Source organism: Pararge aegeria, chromosome 11 (assembly GCF_905163445.1).
Source record: "Pararge aegeria chromosome 11, ilParAegt1.1, whole genome shotgun sequence".
Lineage (NCBI taxonomy): Eukaryota > Metazoa > Arthropoda > Insecta > Lepidoptera > Nymphalidae > Pararge > Pararge aegeria.
Window position 1 is genome coordinate 9,468,453 of NC_053190.1, and position 26,381 is coordinate 9,494,833.

General features: G+C 35.9%; 1 protein-coding gene across 1 annotated transcript in view; it reads right to left on the reverse strand.

The window, feature by feature from the left end:
• LOC120627302 overlaps positions 1–26,381 on the reverse strand; it is a 113,647-nt gene that overhangs the window by 2,807 nt on the left and 84,459 nt on the right. The window contains exon 3 of the mRNA XM_039895254.1: positions 12,728–12,863. Within this exon, the coding sequence (XP_039751188.1) occupies positions 12,728–12,863 (136 nt within the window). The remainder of the gene's footprint in view (positions 1–12,727; positions 12,864–26,381) is intronic.

The window sequence follows — 26,381 nt, forward strand, 5'->3', positions numbered from 1 at the left end:
GAATAAAATGTAGCCTATCTTACTCTCCTTTCTTTCAACTAATGCCAAAGATGGTGGACAAGTTAGGGCGTGACGGAAGGACAAACAAACAAACTCACTATATCAATTATTATATAATTAAGTAAGTAAGGATTTATTGGCTGCACAAATGCAATAATTGTCTGACCTTTTTTTTATTAAAATCTTACGCCATAAATATAATACTAATTATTTTTTCATATAAGCAATTAAAATATCAGTTGCTTTAATCGTGACGAAAGCATGCTTGAGAGTTCTCCATAACGTTCTCAAAGGCGTGAGTAGTGTGCCGCTCTGCACTTGGAAGCATGATGAACTACTGCCTAAACCTTTCTGATTCTGAGAGGAGATCTGTGTCCCGCAGCGATTATGGTAATTATGATTATGATGATGCCACTCTGCTTAACAAAGATCGCATACCTCGCACCTCAAAGGAGAAAAACTAGAGCTTAGATCGGCCTTAGAAAATTCCTGTGATAATCAGCAAGCTTAGGTACTCAATCAGTCCCGACTTTACGTCATTCTGAGTTGATCACGGGGGCGTTAATCTCAGTCTACAGACCAGGCGAAATAACAGTTTCCTTTTTCCATAATGAAAAACAGAATTCTAAAAAATTTGGTACAACCTTCTTATCCGCCAAGTTAGTAATTACCAATCATATTTGCATTTTGTAACAATTTTTTATCTTGTAACTTGTAGCTCTTATAACTTGGAAAATGGATTAATGAATTATATAAGATAGATAAAGTGTACCTAATAGTTTACCCATCTTAATAATGTATTAAAAGAAATGCATGATAAGAGTTTGCATGTTTAAAATATTCGGAAGTATCATATTTAAAGAAAGCTAAATAGCTTCAAGGGATAGCATAATATGCTTACACGTATAAAAAAATCACGATGGTAACCTACAATCAGGTCTTCAGTAAGGTTATCGATACCTGTGTACTAAATATTGTCGTCGGCGTATGTGGCAATAGAATTAATGTCAGACAAAAATGCCAAAGAGAAAATTTATAAGCAAAAGTATTGAAAAGAAAAATATATCTTTTGATAAAATCCAAAACGATACCTTGACCTAAAAGCACACCCTAATCAGTGGATTAAAAAATGTTAAAAACGTATTACTAAAAGGGGAAAGAGAAAATACATCCGGAAAAAGCAAACTCCGAAAAAACTTAAGCACTTCTGCTAGTTACCTAAATTGTAATTAGCGTTGATTCAGTTTTCTTTTCAATTAGTATCTATCACAACACCTCGATTAAATTTAAAAAAAAAAGGTTGCTTGGATAAGTATCCGTCAAACCTGCCACCGCTCTTCGTAAATTGTAAAGAACGTACCATCCATTAAAGAATTTCCTGAAAACAATATTTTCTCAGCCCCAATGATGGGGTGCCCCAATTAGAAGCAATTAATTTTCCTATTAACTTTTTAGTATAGTTTTTATACAGATTCATTTTTGTTAAGTAAGATTAGGTTTTCTTAATGCATGGTTGTAAAATTGTAACGTTCGAAATTGTTTTTTTATTGCAAAATGACAGATTATTTACAATGATCGCACCTGGTTCTTGACTCTCTAACAATGCAATCTTAACTAAACTACGTGAGTTAGCTTTCGGAACATATTATGTGTTGCACAATTTGCGTTGATGCAGTCTAAGAAGGAAGTGCAATAACCTAAGGAGGAGGAAAGGTATAGCAATATAACTTTAATCGTGAAATCCATAATCCATAATAAAAGTGGGAGTTCCCGGGTTCGATCCTCGGAAGGGGGCAATTTATGAATTCAGATTTTTGTCTGGTTTAGTCTGGTGGGCTTCGGCCGTGGCTGTTTACCACCCTACCGAAAAAGTGGTGACGCCAATCGATTGAGTTAATTCGGGGTGTGAAGGTTTGCGTACCATGTTACAATACTTACCATAAGTGAGATCGTAATCAAGGTACTATTTGTACTAAAAAAAAAAAGTATTAATAGTCAGACGACCTTTAGACGTGAGTTACGCTAACTTATTTTCAAAACGAATACAATCATTAGTTTTATCTAACTTATCTTTTGAGATAAGAAATGAGTATTTTATATATTTTTAAATTATTTATTTACTGTGTTACAGTGTCCATCCATCTATAAATTAGAGAATTCCTTCACATCTTCCATTTACAGACAATTATTCCTCTATAGAATATTAATATTTCATTCTCTGACACACTTTCTGGCACAATGCAGCATTATGCCAGCGTGTTGCTTGATGACATCTTAGAATCCATCGAGCCAGCGGCCATCGAGGCGGAAAGCCTTTACCTTCAATTCCGATAAGTTGTCAGTGGCCTTTAGAAAGGTATGTTACTTCGAGCAAAATTCCTCTTTGATCACTAATACTGTGATTCACCAAATACTTGTCAATAAAGTATGAAAATGCATTATGACTCTATAAAGTACTTTTTATCCATTCCAAGTAGCTTGTGGTTCGGGCAAAGGCTGAAGGAAATCCTAATTCACAACCATCGTATGCTACAAATGAACTGACACCAATTAGCACTTCTTGGTCACCAAAACGCACAGTTAGAGGTCCACCGGAATCTCCCTGACAAATGCCGACTCCTCCTGTTCCACTTGTGCAAATATTCGAATCCAAAACAATATTCCCAAACACTGATCTGCATTGTTGTACACTTATTATTCTCAATAAAACATTCCTAACCGTTGTGCTCGTAGTGGGATTAGTAAGATCTGAATATCTTCCGTAGCCTGAAGCCTGTGCCCACATGCCCGTAAAATCAAAGTTCACAAAAGACGCGCCCGGTAAAGCTATTGTTTGAACTGCCTGAGATAACGGCACGCGGACGTGCAAATACAACATAGCAATATCGTTTGCCAGCGTACGGGGGTTATATTGCGGATGGTTAGAAATAGTAGAAGTTTTAATTCTTATTCCTCCGTGAAACAAAAATGCCGAGCCAAGAACGACAGTCATTTTTATCGCTTGAAATCTGCCGTCACTCCAGCAATGAGCTGCTGTCAAAACTCTTGTGTTAGTTATAAGGGATCCACCACAAGCTGAAGGATTTTTATGTCCAACGACGTCAATTAAAAGGCCAGCTAAGTATGGATGAGTATAAAGTGGTGCAATAGATCCACCGACGATAAACTGCAATGAGCGTTGGTACCTGTCTTCGGCTTCCTTTATTTTATGAGCTCTTGGTATGCCTTCTCTATGATGCCAACCAGAATAGTCTATAGTTCCATTTTCACACCACGCTAGGTTAACTAAGGCGAAACTCCATAATAATGTGTACATCGCGTAATATTTACTTACTACGAACTAATCAATAATGTCTTAGTTTATATAGGGGTCTCGTTGATTCCCTTTACATTATTATCATTTCGCTGTGCTTTGTCTGCATAATTAGTGCTAATCAAACGGTATAACCGATAAGATAAATTTAGTTTTAAATAATCGAAAGGATTAATTAGGATAAATACTTTAATGAATTAGATTAACTGTGGGAATATCTATTTATAATTGGAATTTCCAGTTCTTTATTTGAAGGTTTCCTTTACTAGTAGTAGGTACTTACATTGGATGTCTTTGGAACATTGTCAATAACTGCAGTCTATATAAATAATCCTTAGTTAAGCAGCTATACTAATCATTAAAATATATAATAGAAAAACGGCCAAATTTGGTACGACCAAATGAATTTAAAAAAGGCCGTCCCTCACCAATAGCTTATATTTTAGATTGGCTCCATAAATTTAACCTTGATGTTATGTATTTTTCATAAAAGTTGAAAGTGGATACTCTCCAACCCTCTTTAATATTATATGGATTTGCATTTGGTTTAAAATGGTATATAGTGATAAGAAAGAAAGATAACTATTATAAAGTTGTAAATTGTAGCTCAGCGAGTCAATTTGAAAAACCCCCATTGGTATTATTGTTTGGAATATGGATAATAGGTATAAACGAGTTCTAATTATGTCAAGAAACGTCGCCAGTAGGTACTCTTGATATTGAATTTGGAAAACAGTAAATTGTAGAATGCAGTATACCTACACATGATATAGCAACAGTAATAATTAATCTTCTTGTATTGGCATCTGCTAATACACATTGCACTATAAGGCTTCTTACCTTATTTGGATCGGTTCGCTGTAAAATGATTGACATACTAGCTATTGCCCATGCACCCCTTGATCCGCTTTTGTGTCAGTTTTTTAAAACCCGCAGAAACCATTTATTTACCTGATATTTGGTGTAAAAAATACTAACTTTCCTTTAAACGCCCCCTTGGGAATTTGATAATATTTACGAATAATTGGAGATATCAATTAAAATATTTTATTAAAACTCATTCAAATATGAGCATTGTATCGTGATTGTATATATTAAACGAACTATTTGACTGTTTTGAATTTTGTTTGACCGCTACACTAGTGTGGGGGAACATGGGGATTGAACATTAATAATACTCGTTTTCACATATTACATTTGTACTATAACCGAGCAGAACTTCTTCAACTGATTGAATGCACTGCTTCTACTTTTATACCTACGCCTTAGAAACCGTTTCAAATGTTGACTACGGAGTAATAGTGACATTTTACGATATAAGTTTCCGGTAAGTTATTTCAAAAAATATATTTATTTATATATAATGTATTTGGAAAAACAATTAATATTTAGATAAGAAATATTACGAAATATATAACGCAAATTATTACTTTTAAAGCAATTCTATAATGAATCTTCTAATGACGTCACAATATGTTTATGTTGTAGCGTAGGTAACAGCCAGGTGGACAACCGTTAACACTAGTAAGAAAAATGGAACCTGCCCTAATGGATTGAGATGAAAATTTCCCAGTTCAAAGTATTGTTTTTAGTGCTCTAAATAGATATGCATTTGTAACTTACCTCACGCTCCCTATTTCTGAGCCAGTAGATGTGTTTGCTTGGCTTAGCTTTCTATTCCTCACCCCTAATGGCTTCTCGCTCGCTTGGGAGCTGGTATTTGTCTAGCACAATTTTCTTTTAAATGGGGTCGCTGCAGAAGGCATCATGACACGCAATTAATCATTAGATTTAACTGACTGCAAAAGATCTTGTGGGAAAAGTTTCTAGCAATTCACACTCTTCTATTATCTGTTTTCTACCTTTGACGCAAAAATAGTTTTCTGTGATTCTTTATAACTGTCTATTGGATAACGTGTTTATAAATCGTAGTCTGTGCGGTGATAGCCTACTAGGTAAGGCTTGTGCTTACCCTTTTGGGGGGACCGAGGTCGAACCCCGGCACGCATCTTTTACTTTTTGGATTTACAAGTATGTGCGTTTTTAATTTAGGCGATTTAAATATCCCTTGCTTTAAACGGTGAAGAAAATCGTCGTGATGAAACCTGCATGCCTGAGAGTTCTCCATGACGTTATTAAAGGCTTGTGTAGTCGTACTTTGCCAGCGTGGTTGGTTACAGCTTACTACTGGAGCACTACGCTCTAAACCCTTCTCAGGTGAGGTGAGGGTGAGGAGACTGAGGTGATAATGAAGATGATGATGATGAAGACGATGATGTATAAATTCGAGGCTTTTTCGGGTCCTTACTATATGTTTTAAGACCAGAAGAGAATAATGAGTTTTAATACTTTTAACCATATTACCATTAAACGAGTATTATAATTTAAATGCGGTATCAGACGGGTAATTCCTGAGATAAACGCTTTAAAATACACGTACACAAAAACACTTTTAATATTAGTTGCTAAAGATAAAGCAGTAAGAAGCGGAACAAAATCTAAAATCTATTGATTATTGACATTCATTGAGAAATAAATACCTCTTTAGCAATTAATTTCGTAACTTAGAATTATGGCCTCTTTGCCTTCTACTGTCTTCATTTTCATTTTTTATGGTGAGAGGACATCGATCACCTAATCCTACTAGTTATCTAGGCCAGAGACAAAGATCTATAAAGCATAATTCCCAATTTTTCAGTGAGTTGCCATCACTATAATTCCGTTCTAATAGAAAGCGCCCGCCAGAGCATTGTATTGGAGTGAGTATGGCAATATTCCAAACAGGTCAGGAACTTCGAATTTCGTTTTCTGTCCATTGAGCTGTTGGCGCAATAAAATATGGTATGTATGCGTAATATATGAAGCGGTTTGATCTTCGAAATGTGTTTGTATTTGTAGGTAAGTTGATATGAAAGCAGGTTATGTAATCATCATCATCATCACATCGACCCATTACCGGCCAACTACAAAGCACTGGTCTCCTCCTACAATGAGAAGTGGTTAAGGCCGTAGTCCATCGCGCGAGCCCAGTGCGGATTGGTGGACTCCACACACCTTTGAGAACGTTATGTAGAACTCTCAGGCATGCAGGTTTCTTCACGATGTTTTCCTGCAACGTTGAAGCAAGTGTTAGTTTAATATGAATTTTTTTATTCTTATTTTTGTTTTTAACTTAAAGTAATTATTTTTAACCGAACTTACTTCAATGTTGTGTATACATGAAAGTGATAACTGTACTCGGACAATAAACTGTAATCTAAAATTATTAATGCTAATACAGTGCATCATTGGTATATCTAATGAAATAAATAAAAAGTGATATTTTAATTACTTAAAACGCACATAACTTGGAAAGTTAGAAGTGCTAGCTAGGATTCTCTTACCTAATGCGCTATCACAGAATTGGTTATGTGTTAGCAATCCCCGAATTTTAGTTAGGTCTGTGCTGTATTACTCTCCCTCCTACGAGAGGCGGACGGTTTCCAGCTGAGGGTGTTAATAGAGTTTTGTAAAGTGGGTAACACATAACAAAGATTCATATTACACGTTTACGGCCCATAGACAATTAGATGATTTCAGGCAGCTTGGTGGGCAATGTTGTGTATCTCTTTTTCCCATGAGAGAGTGTCTGTGCGCAAAACTTGGACATCTTTAAGCTGATGTTGATAATGATGTTATATTTTTCGTTATCGAACAAAATGGTACCTACATACTCTAGTTAAAAGTAAATAAACTATATTAAAAAATGTTTTGAATTTTCTTAAAAAATGCGAAGAAACTTTTTCCCCAACCTAATATTTAGTCAGATTTTAAAAATCATTTTAGCTTTACGTACTATTTTTATCGAGATATGTCTAAGATAATAAACTAACGCTATGACCTGATGTTTTGAACGCAGGCAAAACTGCGGGGCAGCTGGAATCATAAAAAGAAAAGTATATAACGAAATAGGAAAGTGAAAGATGAAAAAAGGAGTCTTGTTTTTTGCGTATCTTTATACAAAAGGATCCTCTCTGTATAGATAAATTACGAGCCAGTATCACGATTTCGAAAACGAATTTTATCAATGAAACGACGCCCACAATATTTGTTGTTCGACCCAAGACTTTGAGAAATGAGTCGGACCGAAGAAATAAACCCTTGTAACATTTTCTTCGTAAAAGGAAATAATTCGTTGCGACTACAGTTGAAACGTTTTAAAAGTATCTGTTTTCAGCTCAGTTAAACCACGTTTTTAAAACATTATATCTCCCTTACTGAAACCTACCACAAAAGAATTCACTTTGTAACAATAAGAAAGTACCTACCTAAGCAAATATATTTTTAACTTATAACTAGCTTTAAGTTTAAAAAGATTTTTAATTATTTTCGTTATTATTGCCCTCGCCTAGGTTTAATACCTATTCAGTTCTATTTATTAAAATATGATATACTCTGTAATAACTTGGTGGCCTGGTAGAGATTGCTTAGCTATATATATATATATATATATATATAAGCGGAATTGACTGACTGACTGATTCATGTCGAAATCTCAGGAACTATAAAGCCTACAAACTTGAAATTTGAAATGTAGGATTTTTCAGGTCAGCTAAGAAACGTTTTTGAGTAATTCTCTCCTAAGGAGGTAAAATAGAGTTTTAGAAGTAAGGGACACCAAAATTCGCGTTTAGGTGAATAATTATAAATAAATGGGTTAAGACAGAGATGCGCGTACAACAGACCAAAAGTTTTTTTTGCCAAAACCGGCCCAGTAGAAGAAGGAAGAGGGATGACTTAAGATGGTCAAATTAGGACTGCAGCATACGGGATGAACGGGAATGCTTCGAAACTTTGATTATAGTAATAATCCTACAAACAACAAATTAAAATCTTTTATTTATCTCTTTTAATAATTTATTATATTAGCTATTAGTAGTATGTACTTAAGTGTGTACATTTATGTATTGTTTATTGTAATTGCTATTTCCCGTCACTCATGTTTTATTGTGTACTATTGTTAAGGTTACCTGGCAAAGATCACTTTAAGTGATAAGGTCGCTTTTTGCTTTTAATTTTTTTTTAAGTATATTTGTAATTTCTCCTTTACTACGCAATAAAGATGTTTAAATAAATAAATAAAATAAATATGGTGACAGAAAGGCTGCCTCTTTTTATCTCATCTAAAAATGCAGCCAGCATTCCTGGCTATATTTGACACGGATATGACCTTTACAGTAATAATTTTAGTTATTAGTTTTATTATCGATAAAAACTTTATTTCAATCATAATAATATTATGGAAATAACTATAAACGCCAAAGTGTGTCTTTCTGTCCATTTGTAGCTGTGTATGGGCATTATATGACGAAGTCGCGGGCATCCGCTTAAATCACCCTGGGATGCCCATCATATGTAGTATTGTAAACTTGAGAGTAGGTATTCCTGTCTGATTGCGACCTGATAACGTATAAATCACGGAACTGGTTTTAAGGTTAGGTTGGAGATACCCGGTCCCGGGATTTCACACACACATTTGTAAGGCGGACGAGGTCGCGGGCAACAGCTAGTATTGAGTAGTAGTGTATTAAGTCTAAAATTATGATTCCAGGTTTAGGTTATTTAAATACTAGCTGAAACCCGCAACTTCGTTCGCGTGGATTAACGTTTTTTATTCCCCCGGAAACTCTCTTATATCCCAGGATAAAAGGTAGCCTATATTCTTTTACATGTCAAAGGCTACTTGCATGCCAAATTTCATCCAAATCCGTTATTGCGTGATTGAGTCACAAACATCCATACTTTTACATTACATCAGTAGGATTATTTTCATTCCATTAACTACTGGTCCAAAACTTTAAATCAATATATTACTTGAGATCCCTCTCTACGTAACTAATCAACAATTTCATTCAAAGCAATTCCTGGACGTCAAGAGACCAATTTCTAACGTGCACCGTTGATATTAAATTCACTCTATGTTGATATACCTACATAATAATCTTTGCAGTTTGGTGCATAATTAAATATTAATTTAATATTTATACAAATGCAATAGCATTCGGGATTTAATGAATTCAAAGCACGACTCACCCTTCGCGCGCTTGTTAGTAACTTTTAGCACATCTGTTTTAACAAACTCAAACACACAATGTGTCACTGTGAGTAGACCTATGTTTGTCTGACAAATGTGTTTAACTTACACCTATGTAACCAAGGCTTAAAAAGAGTGTCCACACTCTGCACTTACCCATTCCTTATGGCTTAAACATTCAAATCTCCATGCCTCCATGCAGTTTTTATTATGACTAACATAATATTGCACTGTGGGTAGACCAAGGACGTTAACTTAGAACTTAAGATGTTTAGCTATTTGTGTCAGATCTTGTCCGGGGAACTATTATCGCCATGTCTATTTCTGCGACCAAGCAACATTGATTTGTTCCGGTTTTGCACGGATGCTGGTGTAATTATATGATACATGAGGCTTAACACCTCCGCCTCAGATTAATCCACATAAGGTGGCAGTTTGTAAGACGAGTTCCTTGCATGCCCTGCGAAGTGTTATCTGTTATATAAGGAGCATTTGATCGATCCTTCCACTACAACTATAAAAAAAAAGCTATGAGAACTATATATTCAAGTTCAAATAACCTATGTAAAGAAGTCTGTTGTATTCATGACTGTTTAAGCTCTATATTTATTCGGACCGCCAAATTCGTTCCATTCACCGAGAACGAATTTGAACCTAATAAACGCAGGTAGGTTCCTGATTTGAAATTGCTCAATTCCGTTAGATCTGCTTTATTAGCTAGGAAGCATTTGCTTGCTAGCATTTTATTATCAAGGCAATAAGGTTTACAATTGGACACATACCCTTGCCAAATATTAACGAGAGGAGTCTGTTTATTTGCGATGCAGCACGATTAGCTTCCACCGTGTACCTATTCAAATTGGATGTTAATGGTTGTTCCGATAGGCTGAATCTTTTCAACCAATTTCAAAAGGATGAGGTGACCTTTTTTGGCGATGTAATTTTATACATTCGTCAAATGAACAGATTTTCTTTTTTTGTGGGTTTTAGAATTTCAGAGTGTATCTCTTTAGTTGGTACCTATTAAATTTTAAACATTTATTTATTTTTCAGTCAACAACGCTGTGTATACGGACATGATATAGACAGGAGAGTAAAATTAATGGGGACATATTACTCTTTTAAGAGGTATGGACTCTTAGAGGTGCATAAACGGATGGAAAAAATGCAAAATCATCTAAAGAAAGAATTTTCAGATTAAGATTTTCTGGAAACCTGCACACAGAGTTTTCCATAACTTCTCAAAGGTTTCACAAATCCGCACTAGACCAGCGTGGTAGACAGCCTTCTCATTGTGGGAGGCGATCCTTGCCCTGTAGTGGGCCGTTAATGGTTTGATATGATTATGGGGGTCCATAGACTAGCAAATTGAATACAAAGTGGTATGCCTAACAAATTGCATGCTTCAGAAGAATCTGAATAAAATATTTTCATAATAAGTAGTTTATTATGAAATATAAGGGTTATTAGAACACAACTGTCGAGTTTAAAAACCGAGCTTTAGTATGATGTTTTAAATAGTATTACTTGAGTGTTTTCGTACTACAGTTAAGTCAGTAGATAAGTTAAATTGAAAATGTTTTTTGTTTAATAAACAGCTTTTCGCATTTTGATTGCTAAATTCCTTTTCTAAGATGGCACGCGTTGATAATGATGGTATGTACTATTTTCTACATACATTGCGACACTTGTGGCCTCTATCTTATGTAGTACCTTATTTTATAAAGGAGAAATTATATATTGTAATTTATCTAAGCTCATGCAACATAAAAGTCCATTCTGTATAATATCTGTTAAATCTTGGTACATTTTTTTTATTTCGAAGTAAGCTTCTCTTAATTCTGTTCATAAAAGATTGTTTGTATAATTTTTTGCATCCGGTTTAATATATGTCAATACAAAAGTTAGCCCTTGACTGCGATATCACTTGGCAGTAACCGATGTAACAGTGTAAGATGGTAGCGGGCTAGCCTGTTAGGCCTTGATCGGCACCTACGCGGCATAGTACCGGAACGCTTAATTGCTTGGCGGCACCAGACCTGACCAGAGAAAATTCTGCCGAGGATCGTATCCAGGATCGCCCACTTAAAAGATTTCACTCTCCACTTTGCCAGAAAGGTCAACTCAAAGATGCGTAGTTAATAAAAAAAATGTACAATAATTTTTACATAGTATTGTAAATGAATACCTATGTAAATAAAAAAAAAATGTGTTGATGATGACATTTTTCCTTGCATTCGCTTCAGGGTTTTAGGCGTTTATCAGAATTCTCATTATAGTAATGTTTCATTGGTGAGCACTTCACTCATGTCTCGTAGAAGTGTTTTACCGGTTTGACCCTTTCCGTTGCTTCAATGCGAGGTCGTTTGTTATATGATTTAACTAAGTATTATCATATTTTAGCGAAAAAAATCAGACGGCTTAGGCTTCGGCTTCTTTTACTGTATTGCACAAGAAAATCATTGCAAAATGGCTAACTGACTTTTAAGCGTTTTCAAACCGTCACTATTAAATATTTGAATTCCAGTCCTGTTCCAGTGGACCCAGTTTTAATAGTAGATAGTAGAGTTTTATTGTGACACAGCTCGTCCGGGGAAGTACTAACACCATGCTTATTTCTGCCGCCAACCAGCATTCCTGTGTTCCGCAGGGTGATTACGTATCTTGCGACAGGCTTACGACAGGTGTAAATCTTGCAATCACTGCTGTCAAACGTCACTTTTATTTATTGTATGGAAAAGTGACGTTTGACAGCAGACCAACAGGGAGATACGTAATCACTCTGTTGGTCTGAAGAGCGTGTAAAGTAACGTAATTACAGGCACATGAGGCTTTACACCTACACCTCAGGTTGATGGACACATTGCGGCACTTATAAGAAACTTTGTAAATTAGTTATCATAAATAACTTTATTGAAAATGAAAAAATTAACAATAATTTATTTGTTATCTCAATTTCATTACGAAACAATAGGCCTCCATTAAAGTTAAACTTCATTGTTCCCTGTTGAATTTCAATACAGGATATAGTATAAAACACGTGTTCTATTTTTAAATATTATATAAATATTTAAATGGCTATGTAAAAGTGATATTTAATTGATAAAATTAATAATATTATTTACACGATAGCAAAATACTTTTGATAATTTGTAATGAAATAGTATGATTATTGACACCTGTCAATAATCTTACTCATACATAATCTTACTCATACGTGTGATCTGATTGGTCCGTCAATTATGACTATAAAAAAAGTACTGATTTTAAAACTCATATCAATTGTAACGATTGAATGAAAAAATAGTCACAGAAAAATATAAAGGCCTACAAATACATACGGAAAACTGTGAGTTGTTTCTCGCTAGATGCCTTAGTGTAGATAGGAGTGTCAAGTGACACTTCGCAGGAGTAGCCGCCGCTGGCTGCGAAGTCCAAGTTTTGAAGGATTATGGAGTTCTCAGTCGCTAGAGCAATCTGCAAACAAAACAATAAGATATTTGTTTGTTTACTCTATAATTATAATATATTACATTTTTGGAGGTTTAATCATTAATTTCCGAGTTAAATATAATATCTATATGTATATTATATTTTATTTTGTCATCTAATAATCCTACCTAGCAGAGATTTCAAATGATTTGCCATTCGTGAGTTCCGTCAATCTTCTCTTGAGATTCTTATGAAAAATATTCTTAATTATTTTACCGAAATCGGTTTCTGATTTGAGGCAGACATATTATTGTATCTAGTACTTATCATCACAAAAATATTGACATGTTATGGACAAAAAATCTCCTCTATTTTGTAGGTTGATTAAAAAAAACCGTATCCGTACCGTAACCGTACCATAATCTGAACCGATTTTGGTTTAAGAATTAAGGATATTAAGAGACGATTGACGGAACTTACAAACGGCAAATCATTCGGAATCTCTGCTAGGTAGGATCATTAGATGACAAAATAAAATATAATAATATGTAAAATTTATAAATAACAGACCGTGGTACACGCTATTGTATGAATGTCAAATTTTATTTTATTTATTGTAGATAACTAACAAGACTCGCAATAAAAATACTCGTTATTTTAAAATACGAGCGAAATATACAATCTACCTTTGGGTCCTAATTATATGTTACCGTAGCATGCGACGTCAAATTGGGTAGCTAGATATTCTGAAGTAAAACTACACACTATTTCCGCTTATATTTTAGCTGACTGATAATAAGTAACGTTAGTATTAAGCAGTGATAAATAAAAGTTGTTAGGACTTCGTCTTCACTTTCGTGGAGGGCCGAGTTCGAACTATAAGCATAACCCGTGACAGTTATGTGCGTTTTTAGCAGTTTTATATCAGTAACTTTAACCGTTAAGGAAAACATCGTGAGGAAACCTGCATGAGATCATGGGTCCAAAAAGCTTCGTAAGTCTTAAAATCCGTACTTGGCCATCGTGGCCACTACAACCTAAACCCTTTCACTATGCCCTGAACCTTGCGATGACGATGATAATGATGTAGACTGTAACTATTGTGGGTATCGTAGTTAATGCATCTATTATTCTGACCAACCGCTTGTCCGTCTGTCGGAGCGTTATAATATAACTTCCGAAACAAGTAATATGTAGTTATAAGTTAAAGGCTTAGGGGACATAGAAGTTGCCGCTTAATTAAACTCTAAGCAGCTTTTAGATAAAGCTATTTTGAAAGTAGTAGCATTTTGTATAATTTCAGTCACAAACTGTCGTCATCATTATAGTAATAAGCCCGATAATGTTCGTCGCCTAGGCAAAGGCTTCCCTCTCATAGGAGAGAAGGATGAAGAGTTAAACCATCTACTAATAACCGGGGCGGAGGGTTAACGCGCTATCTTAGAAATGGTAGACAGCGTCAAATTCCTAACTCTGTTGTGACACTAAGAATTTCATGTGAGAAAACAAAAATAAAACAATTTTGAGCCTAACCCGGGCATCGAAATCACATCCTCAAAAAAGCGTGATCTACCGTCGAACTTGATTTTTTAGCCTAAAAAGGAATATTAAAAGAAGAAAAATGTTGTGTAGTTACAGCTGCAAATTAAAGCTACAACTAAACAGCTAAAAAAACTATACTTTGATTGAATTCGTGCTGTCTTGGATTTCGTTTCATGTACTTTGTATTTCTCGTTTTCCCTACACTTTTTTATTTGCCTTGTATTACCTTACGAGTTCACTTTAAATGCTATAAAATCTATGTGGTTACATAGATGGGGTTTTGCAAAATCCGGATTTCCTAATTCTCTGTTTTAAACAAACCCAAAGAGGTCAACTTGTTACACCCACTCACTGCTAAACGAGTTTTATGCATGCAACGGAACGTGAGGTATCCCGAATTAAGTTCAGTGCGCTTTTGTATTACAATTACGTTTCAGGAATTTTTGAACAGTTTGTATATTAAAATTTCATATGGATGAAACGATAGTATAGTATTTATATCTCTGGAATATACTACATGACCTTGCTAATCGCTATATATACCTATTCTAAATTACCATTGACTCCCTGCGACTCTAAAAGACACCAGGTTCTAATCTGTTTCTCTCAAAATATTTTTTTCCGGTTCAGGGTTGCTATTCCAGCATCTTGGAAACACCTCGTCAATTGGTTATCTGAACTGTTTGTTCCGCCTATTGCCACTTAGCTTTGCAGCTCGCTGAGTTAGGTCAATAACTTTGGTTCTCCTACGGATCTCGTCTTTTCTGAGTTGATCACGTAGGCAACTCGCAGCAGACCTGCTCAACACTAACATCATAGTGATTCTGGTTTTTATTATGAGGCTCATGGCAACATTCAAAAAATTCTCAATGCTTCCTGAACACTGCCCATTCAGACTGGATTAACGTTTTTTACAAACCGCACAAGATAGTAGATTGTGGAAATCACACAAAAATACACACAAATTACCCTATGCTAGCAGTGGAGTCCATCGGTTGATGTGATTATGATGATGACTCTAAATGATTGAACTAGGATCATGATGATGAGGCTATTCATGTTGGGTAACTACATGGAATATGGAATTAAATGTAGGTACCTACTTTTCTAAGGACGACATAAATTGATCTTAAAGATTTTATATAAATATATCTCGGGCGTTAAGCTTTTCAGTCAATTTTTCTTCAGTACCTCGATTTAAGTGATATAATTAATTTCCTCTAACTTAGTAGCAACTTTACGGTAAATTAATTCATTAAGACCTAATAGATACTAAATAGCAGCAATTGTAGTGCGACCGTCAAAAACTGGATGAACGAAAACAAAGGCCTGGACTCTCTGGCAAATCAATTGTTTGAAAATATTATTGTAAGAGAGATATGTAATTCTAATGCTTGCGTGCTTTTTCTTACATTTTACCAACAAACATAAAACTCAATCTGACCCAATGAGAAATCACGGATATGCATGTTTATCGATAATTTTTGCCTTATTGTATGTTTCTAAGAATTTTGTTTTGCTTCGCTAGTTACATTTGTTCGGATGTCAGGACAGTCAGGTCGGGTAATAAGTCCGACAAGGACAAGTTATGCAGTCTTATGACAAAACCCATAAGACTCCATAACTTGTCCTTGCCAAATGATAATATTGGAGTAAAACGTAAAATCTGATGCCGTTAAGAAAAAAATTTTGCTAATTTAGTGAGGTTTACAGAAAGTTAGCAGGTACTTTTGCATGCACAAAAGTACGGTTTTTGAAAGAATTCGTTTAAAATTCAGTGGAATTGGTCCTACAAAAGACATTTTGATGAGAAAGTGGCTATATTTTCATTTTGCGATCGTCTTACAAAATTGCGATCACAAAACATTTATATAGACTCTTAGTTTCTTTAAAAACTATTTTAAATGAAAATTCAATATTGTTAATATAACGACTTAAACCGGCTAAACATTAAGCTAACTAAACACTAATAGCTATATTTAGTCCCTTGAGACAGTATTATTAAAAAAATTAAAAAAATACTGTAGGTGTAATACTCAACACATTACTCAAAAACTATTACGATAAAACCTTTCCATGAAACTCATTATGTTAAAATGTTCACCGTTCCCTAATAATATGTTGAAGAACATAAATAACTTCAAATAACGTAAAATTAGGTTAAAAAAAAGCTTTCGAAACAATTGTTAGTATTTTAGTTAGGAGATGTAATTTAAGCTGCCACGAAGATAAGTTTGCCTTCCTGTAACTTCGTAGTGCAGACAAAAGAAAAATGAGACCTAATTGTCTAGCCTAAACTGTGGTTGCCCTACTCGTAACGGTGACCCGGAAAATTAACTCCACCCGGCCCATTACTCGCTACCTATCCTCGTAGCTTTTAAGGTGTGCTCATATATTTCAGAGTCGTTGTAAATTGCTTACAAGAAAGCAACATTTCGGAATAACTGGTGTCTGACCATGCTGTTCACATGTTGTCTAGTCAGTTAAGTAATAAACGAGACACTACGTTGCCTTTGAGTTGTTTATTTGTGACAGATGATAAATCATAGCGCGGCCTACATTGTTTACATTTTTGATAATCGGCTGCCGCCTTGTTTAAAAGATTTGAGATTGATGGTTTTCTGACAGTTTCTTTTGACAACGATAAACGATTTCTTGCTTTTATTACTAAACTACCGGTAAATGTATTTGAAGGATTGTAGTAGTCGAAATTTTTGTGTATTATATGTATTTGTTAATCTGTTGTTACCTTAACGTAAAAACTAAGCATTTAAAAAAAAAGAGTTATACAAAAATAACCGACTTTGTTAAATTACTAAAAAGCAAGAAATACATATTTTATACAATATGTTCAAGCTGGTGCCAAATAAAATGTAAAATTACTTGGTATAGATAGACTTTTTATACGGTTTCCTTTTTCATTGTACCTAGGAATACAAGGAAAGAAAGGGCCAACGATAACGTGGAAGGCCAAAGGCAACATGGAAACAGTTTTTGGAAGCGGCAATGAAGGCTTCTAACTTATCTTGGACCACGCTTAAGTTTGCAGCTCGGGATAGGTCTGGATGTAAAAAAGTAGTCTCGGCCCTATGCACCACCATTGTAATGTACTTAATAAAACGACGGACTATCGCAGAATGGTTTATTGGTAGAACAACATAATGAAGTGCGGGCTAATTATTAAACTACCTACATTACACTGCTCTTCTCCAAATTTAACTATTGGATTTACATAAAAGCCAATAAAAAAAAACTAAATATTTACATCACTTAATTAATTACAATTTCATCATCTTTTTGACCCGCGGTCTTAATGCCATACGAAGAGGACTATTCGTATTGGGAATCGCTTGAGAAGGTGAAGGTGCCTTTACTAGCTGATTTTCTGTATCTGTTACAGGAGACGAACCGACAACAGAATTATCGAAACTTTTGAACGCTTCATCATTCATCTCTCTTTCTCCCGAGTTTTCATTATCCACCATGCCTGTTAAAGTATACCTAGATTTTTTATAATTTTTGTCAAGTATTTGATCAACGTGTCTTCTACTAGTACGATTGTCATCGTCTGTTTTGACAACATAGGAGACGGGACCGGTTCTATCCAACACTACACCTTCCTTCCATTTTACTAAATTATTATTATAGTTCCGGACCAGAACCCGGTCTCCAGTGCTCATTTCTCGCAATGAGCCACCGCGACGTTCTTCTTGACTTGATTGTTTATCGCGAATGACATCTCTGGTATTCGGTCGTAAAAGATCTAACCTGCCGCGTAACCTGTGTCCCAAAAGTGCTACGGAGGGTTCTTTTTGAGTGGTACAATGTTCTGTATTTCTATATGTAAATAAAAATGTACATAACGCTTTTTCTAAATTCACGTTTTCGATTATAGCCTTCTTTAATACTAGCTTTACAGTTTTAACAACGTTTTCAGCTGCACCGTTACTCGATGGATGATATGGGGCGACTAATATTCGCTTGATTCCATTCTTATTCAAATAATGTAAGTATTCGGATGAAGAAAATGGTGGACCATTGTCGCTCACAATGACCTTGCATAGACCGAACCGGGCAAATATTTTGCGCAGGCAAGATATAACGGTAGCTGCCGAAGTATTTGGCACTGGTTCCACTTCCAACCATTTGGAATGAGCATCTAAAATAACTAAATAATATTTATTACGAAACGGACCTAAAAAGTCAACATTCAACCGCGACCAAGGCTCCACCGGCCACTCCCACGAGTGTGAGGCGTCCAAACCGCTCCACCACAGATAGTTCCGAGCCAGCTGTTTCATTTTAACAACGCCTATATGCCCGGAATGTAATTCGTCTAACACAGCAGAGTGCAAACTGGCAGGGATAATTACTCTATATCCCCAAACCAAGCATCCCTGTTCTAAAAAAATATTTTCCCGCCTTAAATGATATTGTTTGTAACGATCCGATTCAATTTGTTCGGGCCATCCGAACTTAACATACCCTACAATTTTGTTTAAAGTAGTGTCTTTAGCAGTTTGATATTTAATTTCGTGAAACGTTATAGGCAATTTGTCCTCTATGAAAAATAAATAACTATTATTTCCGTTATTATTACTTGAAACGATACTTTGACGATTAACGTTTTCTTCTAAAGGCAAACGAGACAACGCATCTGCGAAACAGTTTCTAGCCGAAGAAATAAATTCGATGTCAAAGTTGTACGCAGCTAAGCGAACTGCATATCTCTGTAAACGGCTAGCCGCCGTTTGCGGAATACCTTTGTTTTTACCGAAGATATAGCTTAAAGCCTTATGATCGCTGCGCAAAATGAAATGCCGACCAAACAGATACTTATCATGCCTGCTGACTCCAAACATTATGGCTAAGGCTTCTTTATCTAGCTGCGAATAATTACGCTCGGCCTCATTAAGAGTACGCGAGGCGCAACTGATAAGACGTTCCGATCCGTCGGAGTAGCGGTGCGTGAGAACCGCGCCGAGTCCATACGCGCTACTGTCCACCGACAACAGCAACGGTAACTTGGGATCGTAGTGTGCTAGCACAGGCGAACTACTGAGAATGTTTTTAACTCTTTTGAAGGCACTTTCACATTCGCAACTCCAATACCATTTTACATTTTTCTTTAGTAAATCGTATAAAGGTTTTAATACAGAACTCATGTTAACACAAAATTTATTGTAAAAGTTAACGAGACCAATAAAACTTTTTAATTGCGTTACGTCTTTCGGTGATGGCGCCGAAACAATAGCTTTTATCTTATTTGCATCAGTGTGTAGACCCTTTTTATCAATTTTGTATCCTAAGTATGTTACACTGTCCTTAAAGAATTCACATTTAGACCAATTTACTCGCAACCCGGCCTCTTTTAATCGGGCTAAAACGGCACGTAAATTTTTACAATGAGTCTCTCTGTCTTTGCCAGTCACACAAATATCGTCCTGAAAAGCTACAGTAGAGGATAAGCCACACAGAGTTTCTTCGATCAACTTTTCAAAATACTCAGGAACACATTTTATTCCAAAAGGTACTCGCTTGTAAACGAAGGTGCCTATGTGTGTAGTTATAGCGGTCATGGGTTGCGAGTCCTCCGTTAATAACACTTGCTGATAGGCGTGGGACAAGTCTAATTTAGAAAACTGTTCGCCTCCCCCAAGGGTAGCAAATATATCTTCAATTTGTGGAAGAGGATAATGAAAATCTTTTAATAGCGGATTAATAGTGACCTTAAAGTCTCCACAAATACGAATGTCTCCATTTTTTTTTATTATAGGAACAATAGGCGTACCGTAATCAGAACGGTCTACCTTATAAATGACGTCATCTCGCTGCAACCGCTCCAACTCGCGCTCGACCGGCGCGCGAAGTGCGAGGGGAAGCGGGCGCGATTTAACGAAAATTGGAGTCTTGTCAGCTAAATGCAACTGCATTCGAGTTTTAAAAGTCCCAAGCCCATCAGCGAAAACCTCGGGAAATTCTTTCCTTAATAATTCTATAGTATTATCATTTTCGCATCTTTCGGATAAATTATGGCAATTTGTGATATCGATTTGTAAAATTCTTATCCAGGCACGGCCTAGTAAAGGAGGGCCGCCGTTTTCAACAACATACAACGGTAATTTATACAAACGATTTTTACATTGTACATTTACCATAATATATCCCAGAGGTTCAATAACACTACCTGTGTAAGATCTTAACCTTAAATTTTTATGTTGTAAACAAACGCTAGAAAAATGATTATCATAAAAATGCTTTGAAATTACAGAGATCTTACTACCAGTATCTATTTCAAATTTAACTACAGACTTTTCTACGTTTAATTTGATATAATACGGGTCATTACCCTCGCAAATTATATTATAAAAATCTAAAACACTGTCATCGGAATCATTAAAAAACAACTGACCTTTTGTGTTTTTCTGTATAACCGCATCACTACACTTATCAACATTACCGCACACGACCTTCAGGTGGCCCCTCTGCCCACACGAATCACAGCTGTAGAACTTGTAGCGGCACCGGGACGGCGGATGCCCGCTGCGCCCGCAACGCCAGCAGCCGCGCCGTGAGCCCTCCAGGCTCAGCGCACCGGCCCTGGCCGCCGCGTCTGCCTGCACGCCACCCGCTCCCTCGCGCCGTTTCATGCGCCCGCGCTCCGCGCGCGCTGGTGAGGATCTGATGCGATGCAGCCCTTCCGAGATGGCGCTGGAACTCGCCCCGGACGCTGCCTCCGCTGCATGTCTCTCCGCTGCCTCGAGCGCCAATGCGAGTTCTATTGCTCGCTTATAATCGATGTTCCGCTCGGCAAACAATCGTGACCTCATATCTTCACTTTGAAGGCCAGAAACAAACTGGTCTCTCAAATTTACCTCCAAAGAATCCCGAAAATTGCAATGTTTGGCGAGATGTTTTAGACTTTTCAAATAATCACTCACTATCTCCCCTTGCTTTTGCTTCCTTTGCCGGAACATATGTCTCTCTGCGATCTCCGACCTTTGTGGCTCCAAGTGGTCTTTGACAATCTTCACTAATTGTTCAAACTTCTTGTCTTCCGGTAAATCCGGGGAACACAAGTCGCACATCAATTCGTAACATGCAATGCCGACATGTGTTACCAACGTGGCCACGTGTAAATCTTCACTGATGTTATTTAACGCAATAAATTGCTTCACCCGACGACAATATGCATCCCAGTTGTGGGAACTAACGTCAAAAGGCTCGATTTTACCAAAAGGCATGATTTTAATTAAAATAACCGACTGCGCCAAAATGTAATGTACTTAATAAAACGACGGACTATCGCAGAATGGTTTATTGGTAGAACAACATAATGAAGTGCGGGCTAATTATTAAACTACCTACATTACAACCATGTGTTGAAGGACTCAAAGAAAAAGAGAACAAGGAAATAACCTAATAATTTTCTACAATTTTCTTGGCATCGACATCAAAATAAGTTGTAGAAAATATTTCTTTCTTGCTTTTTAGATGTTTAAAAAAGTTGGTCTTTTTTTTGTGAAAAAAATTTTTTTCGACGTTAGTTATGCAATCGTCTATGTTATAATAGCCGAATGTCAACTGCTCATAACCCTTTACAAGACTTTTCTCGAGAACGGGGTGTTCATGCTTGTGGAGTTCTCCCAGCACTTCACCATTAGCTTTTTTATTGTGACGAGCATAAATTGCTTAGCAGCCATAAACCTACCTCCATAGTCCAATGTTCCCGAAACGCTGAAGAACGTAACAAGTGGAGGCGCATCGCGGGGGCTGCTGTAGCCAAAGAAAATGTATCATCGCCAACCACGACCACTCTGTCAAGCGCTACCTGTGTAATACTAATTATTGGACAGTTCCGGTGGCCATCCTAATTAAGACCATCTTCATTAAAAGTTTCATTTGACCTTATGACGCTTCTCGAAAGAAGATGCACAGGTTCCTATAAAAAAAGATTGAAATTGCTATAGATGGGCCTATAATATTTCAAGAGTTCCCTCGAAATCTCCAGGATCCCGTCCATAAATCTTCAACACATAAAAATGGGACCACAAAAAAAGAATCATCAAAATTGGTTTATAATTGGCGGCGTAATCGAGTAACAAATATATAAAAAATAAAATAGTTCAAACAAACTAAAAAAACACGCTTGGTATAAAAAACAAAACTAATTTCTTTCTTTTAGTTTATTCATAATAGCGATTTTTTTTAGTTTTTCTTGATCTATTATTTTTATTAGAGCAAAATTAATCGGTAACCCATCCACCATTAAAGAGATAAAATATTTTTTTTTTTATTCACTGTGCCCGTCTCTCGAAATGTAAGTTCTTATTATTATTTAAAACAGGCCATTAAAAAGAAATAGCTAACGCCCTCTACCATCTAGTAGCTTAATGTTTTCTGTGGAATTTATTAGGTACGCGAACGTCATAGGTTTTTTACATTTGGGTCTAGATGGCGCTGTAGTAATTAGTAAAAAATCTTATTTTTTATAGAGAAAATTGGAATAATCTTTTCAGATTAGTGTATTGTCATCGGTCCTCGATATGTCTAAAAAGTTTGAAAGAAATCTGACCGTTTAAAGTGGGTCAAAATCGCGCCCAAAGAAGTCGGTTACAAACAAACATACAAGTGAAGCTAATATAAAGCGTGTAAGAAGTCGAATTGAGAACCTCCTTTTTTTAAGTCGGTTGTAAAATACTTTAATACTTCAGGTAGTGCTACTGTACTGTGTAGCTACTTTAAAATTTTTGTCATAAAATAGTAAGTAAACAAAATATTTACTTCACGAATTTGCTATAAGTACCTATTCCCTTTTTTTTTTGTTTTTTTTTTTTGCATGCTTTCAGCCATAGCTCATTTCATGCAAAATCATGCCATGTTATGTCATTAGTGGCTTCGTATTTAGATAAACCCAGAGCCGCAGTAGTTGATTGGTTATAATTGGGGCGGAAAGCTAAACGCGTTCACGGAGGCACGAAGCTATGCCAAGGCAATAATCTAATTTCAGGCTCTCACAGCCAGGTCAGCCATAGAACTACCGACTTGGATCTACGTTACCTATTTCTTTTATAAATCAACATATATGATACCTAACCTAAGATTCGTAGGTTGTTCGTTTGTCATGTAGGTTGTAAAAAATATACCAAAATAACGTTTTTAAGGTCAAAAATAAAAAGCAGAAAAGAAGTCTCATAGGAGAGTGAGATTTTGAGCGTGACCGTTGTCTTTTGAGGCGCGACTCGCCAAGCTCATCACTTTTTTTTAACAATACACATAGAGAGCAGGGAACAGCGTGGAGAGTTTTTTAAAGAGTGTGGAACAGGCGATAAGAGTTTTATGGGAAAATTATACATATTACAACTTCTACGCAAACGAAGTCGCGGACAACTGCAAGTTTGTTAAAGGGTTGTTTGTATGAATATGATATTATAAACAAAAGAAAGTACCTAAGAATAACGTTATTTTTCATTTTCTTTACCCAATTCTTTCTCAATATTACAATAATAACTAGGGTATTTTTCGCATGTAGATAACTTAGTACGTTTCCCACATGCGAAAAATACTCCTGAAAATGTGTATCTCGTTCGGAGTCCTTGTTTATGGCTGACGCTCACGTAATGATGAGGTTAGGGATAGGCGAATAAAATTATTATCAGGAAAGTTGAAATTTTTCTTGCATGGAGATAGCGGTGTTGCAAGTTTAAAAGTATATTAATAACACGTGTACCTACTAGTAACTGCGTTATTAGGTATATAAGATTTTGTCGTGTTTACATTGTTATTGTGAGAAAATGTAAAACATTATTATAAATAAAATAATATGGTCGTGCGCAATGTTAGAGAAATACATAACGTGGAATTACCTATACGGCGCTATGACAAAGAAAACAGACACGAGGTAGAAAATATCTGCCATAAAAATAAATTCATTTACGCGAGTATTATCGCAAGGGACGACACCGTAAATAAACTGCCATGGGACAAAGTTGCCTGGTGATGCAATCTTAACACGTATAATGCAGAAATTATATAGGTAATTCAGAATGCTATTGCGAGCTGGGTTATAGTTCGCGTTCTGATATTGTATTTTATGACGTCAATTTTGACACTTATTTATTATTTTCGTTCGTAGGTTCTATGTTAATTGGCTTTCGTTAATTTTTTTAAATGTCGAAATTAAGGTGATATCCACTGGTTAAGACTTGGGTTTCGCTGTCAATGGTTTGGCGGTGAAGAAAAACAACGTGAGTAAACCTGCATGCCTGAGACTGAGGCCTGAGGCCAATTACGACCTAAACCCGTATAATTCCGAGAAGAGATCATATACCTAAATGATCACCTATTACATACTTATAGCGCTCTTTTCCTCCAACAATTCGAATTCTCTAATTGTTACAATAACCGCTTTTTGGTAAAGTATTAGATTGCGACCTTAGATGTATGCTTTAGGCTCTATGTGTCTGCATTTACACTAGCAACCACGCCTTTTCGACCGGAACACAGCAGTGCTATTTGGCGGCAGAAATAAGCATAACGATAGTACTTCCTCGGACGAGCTGTTGAGAAAAAAGCTCTACGACTAACGGAAATCAAAAAATAAACAGTCACTGGTAGAGAAGATTTAGCATTAAGTTTGTGCAAAGAAGTAAAAAAAAATGTAAAAGCTTTTAAGGCCTTTGTTTAAAAAAAATGAAATTCTCAGTAGATACGGACTCTGCCACAAAAAGTTCTACAACTAATATTGCTTTTCATAACTACGTAGATAAATTGAAAAAGTAAACGTACAATTCAAAATATTCTTGCTGTTTGTTTAAGTGATAATAGGTAAGTAGGTATTCAAATTGAACGAAAACCAAGTTTCAAATATCCAAAGCTTATTATGTGGGTATTACTGCATAAACTATTTTACTTCGCACACGGGAGTATTGATTTAATTTGATTCAATTTCAACTTGTTCTGCTCTACAATCAAATTTTGCGACATATATTTGATAGTTTGAGTTGTACTGGGGCGTAGCGGTCACAACTTTAGGAACTGCAAGTCATTTTCAGTTTTGTGACATGTCAAAAGTTCAATAGAGAGCCCTAATGTAGCACATAACCTACACTTATTTTAATGTATGACATGATTTATTTGACGAACTTGTAAAACAACTTTTTTTTCAAATTACCAGTGACAAATTACTATCAATGTTCTATTTTATCAAATCCCGTACCCCCACTGTAAAATTTTGTAACTATGCTTATTATATATTGTCATAACGAACAGTGTATATTTTAAACAACCGGCTAACTCAAACTGGACATACGTAAGTGACATCTGGATACCGTCTGCGAAACCGTACATGCTTTTATAATATGATTCCTAAGGTAACTTTGTACCTACCAATAATTAAGTTTAAACAATGTGTTAAAACACATTTAATAATTCGTGGTTATAACACAATTGATGAATTTCTTAACGAAATGGCTGGGCAATCTGCTGAGATTCTTGCCTGCTCTTCTCGGTGGAATCCGCCTTCCGAACCGGTAGAGTCACTACAAACATAATGAATTGACGTTTCAAAAGTGCCTTTAAACTAGGCCTACTTGAAATAAATTAATTAAAAAGGTAAAAAATGCTTCCAAATGTTTTCAAAGATAAGTATTATTCTAATTCAAATTTTATCAACATCGGTTTATCGGTTGAGCCGAATTAAGCAACAACAGACAACAACACATTATACAAAGTGTAAAAACTGTTTGATTAGAATATAAATTTTATTAGATTAGAATAGAATGGATGTACATAGTATACTGACCGCCTCGTTGGTCAAGTGGTTAGCATGTTTAACTACGGATCACGACGTCCTGGATTCGAATCCTGGGTCGTGCCCAAAATTGCTAGGTAGGGATTATGTTTTTTTACTAATGAATTAGCAGTAGGTACCTACCCGTAATTACCGCCCGGAGCTAGGAGATTGGCGGTTTCAACCCCCCTAACTCGGAGAGCAATTTAAGCCATCGGTCTCGGTTGTAA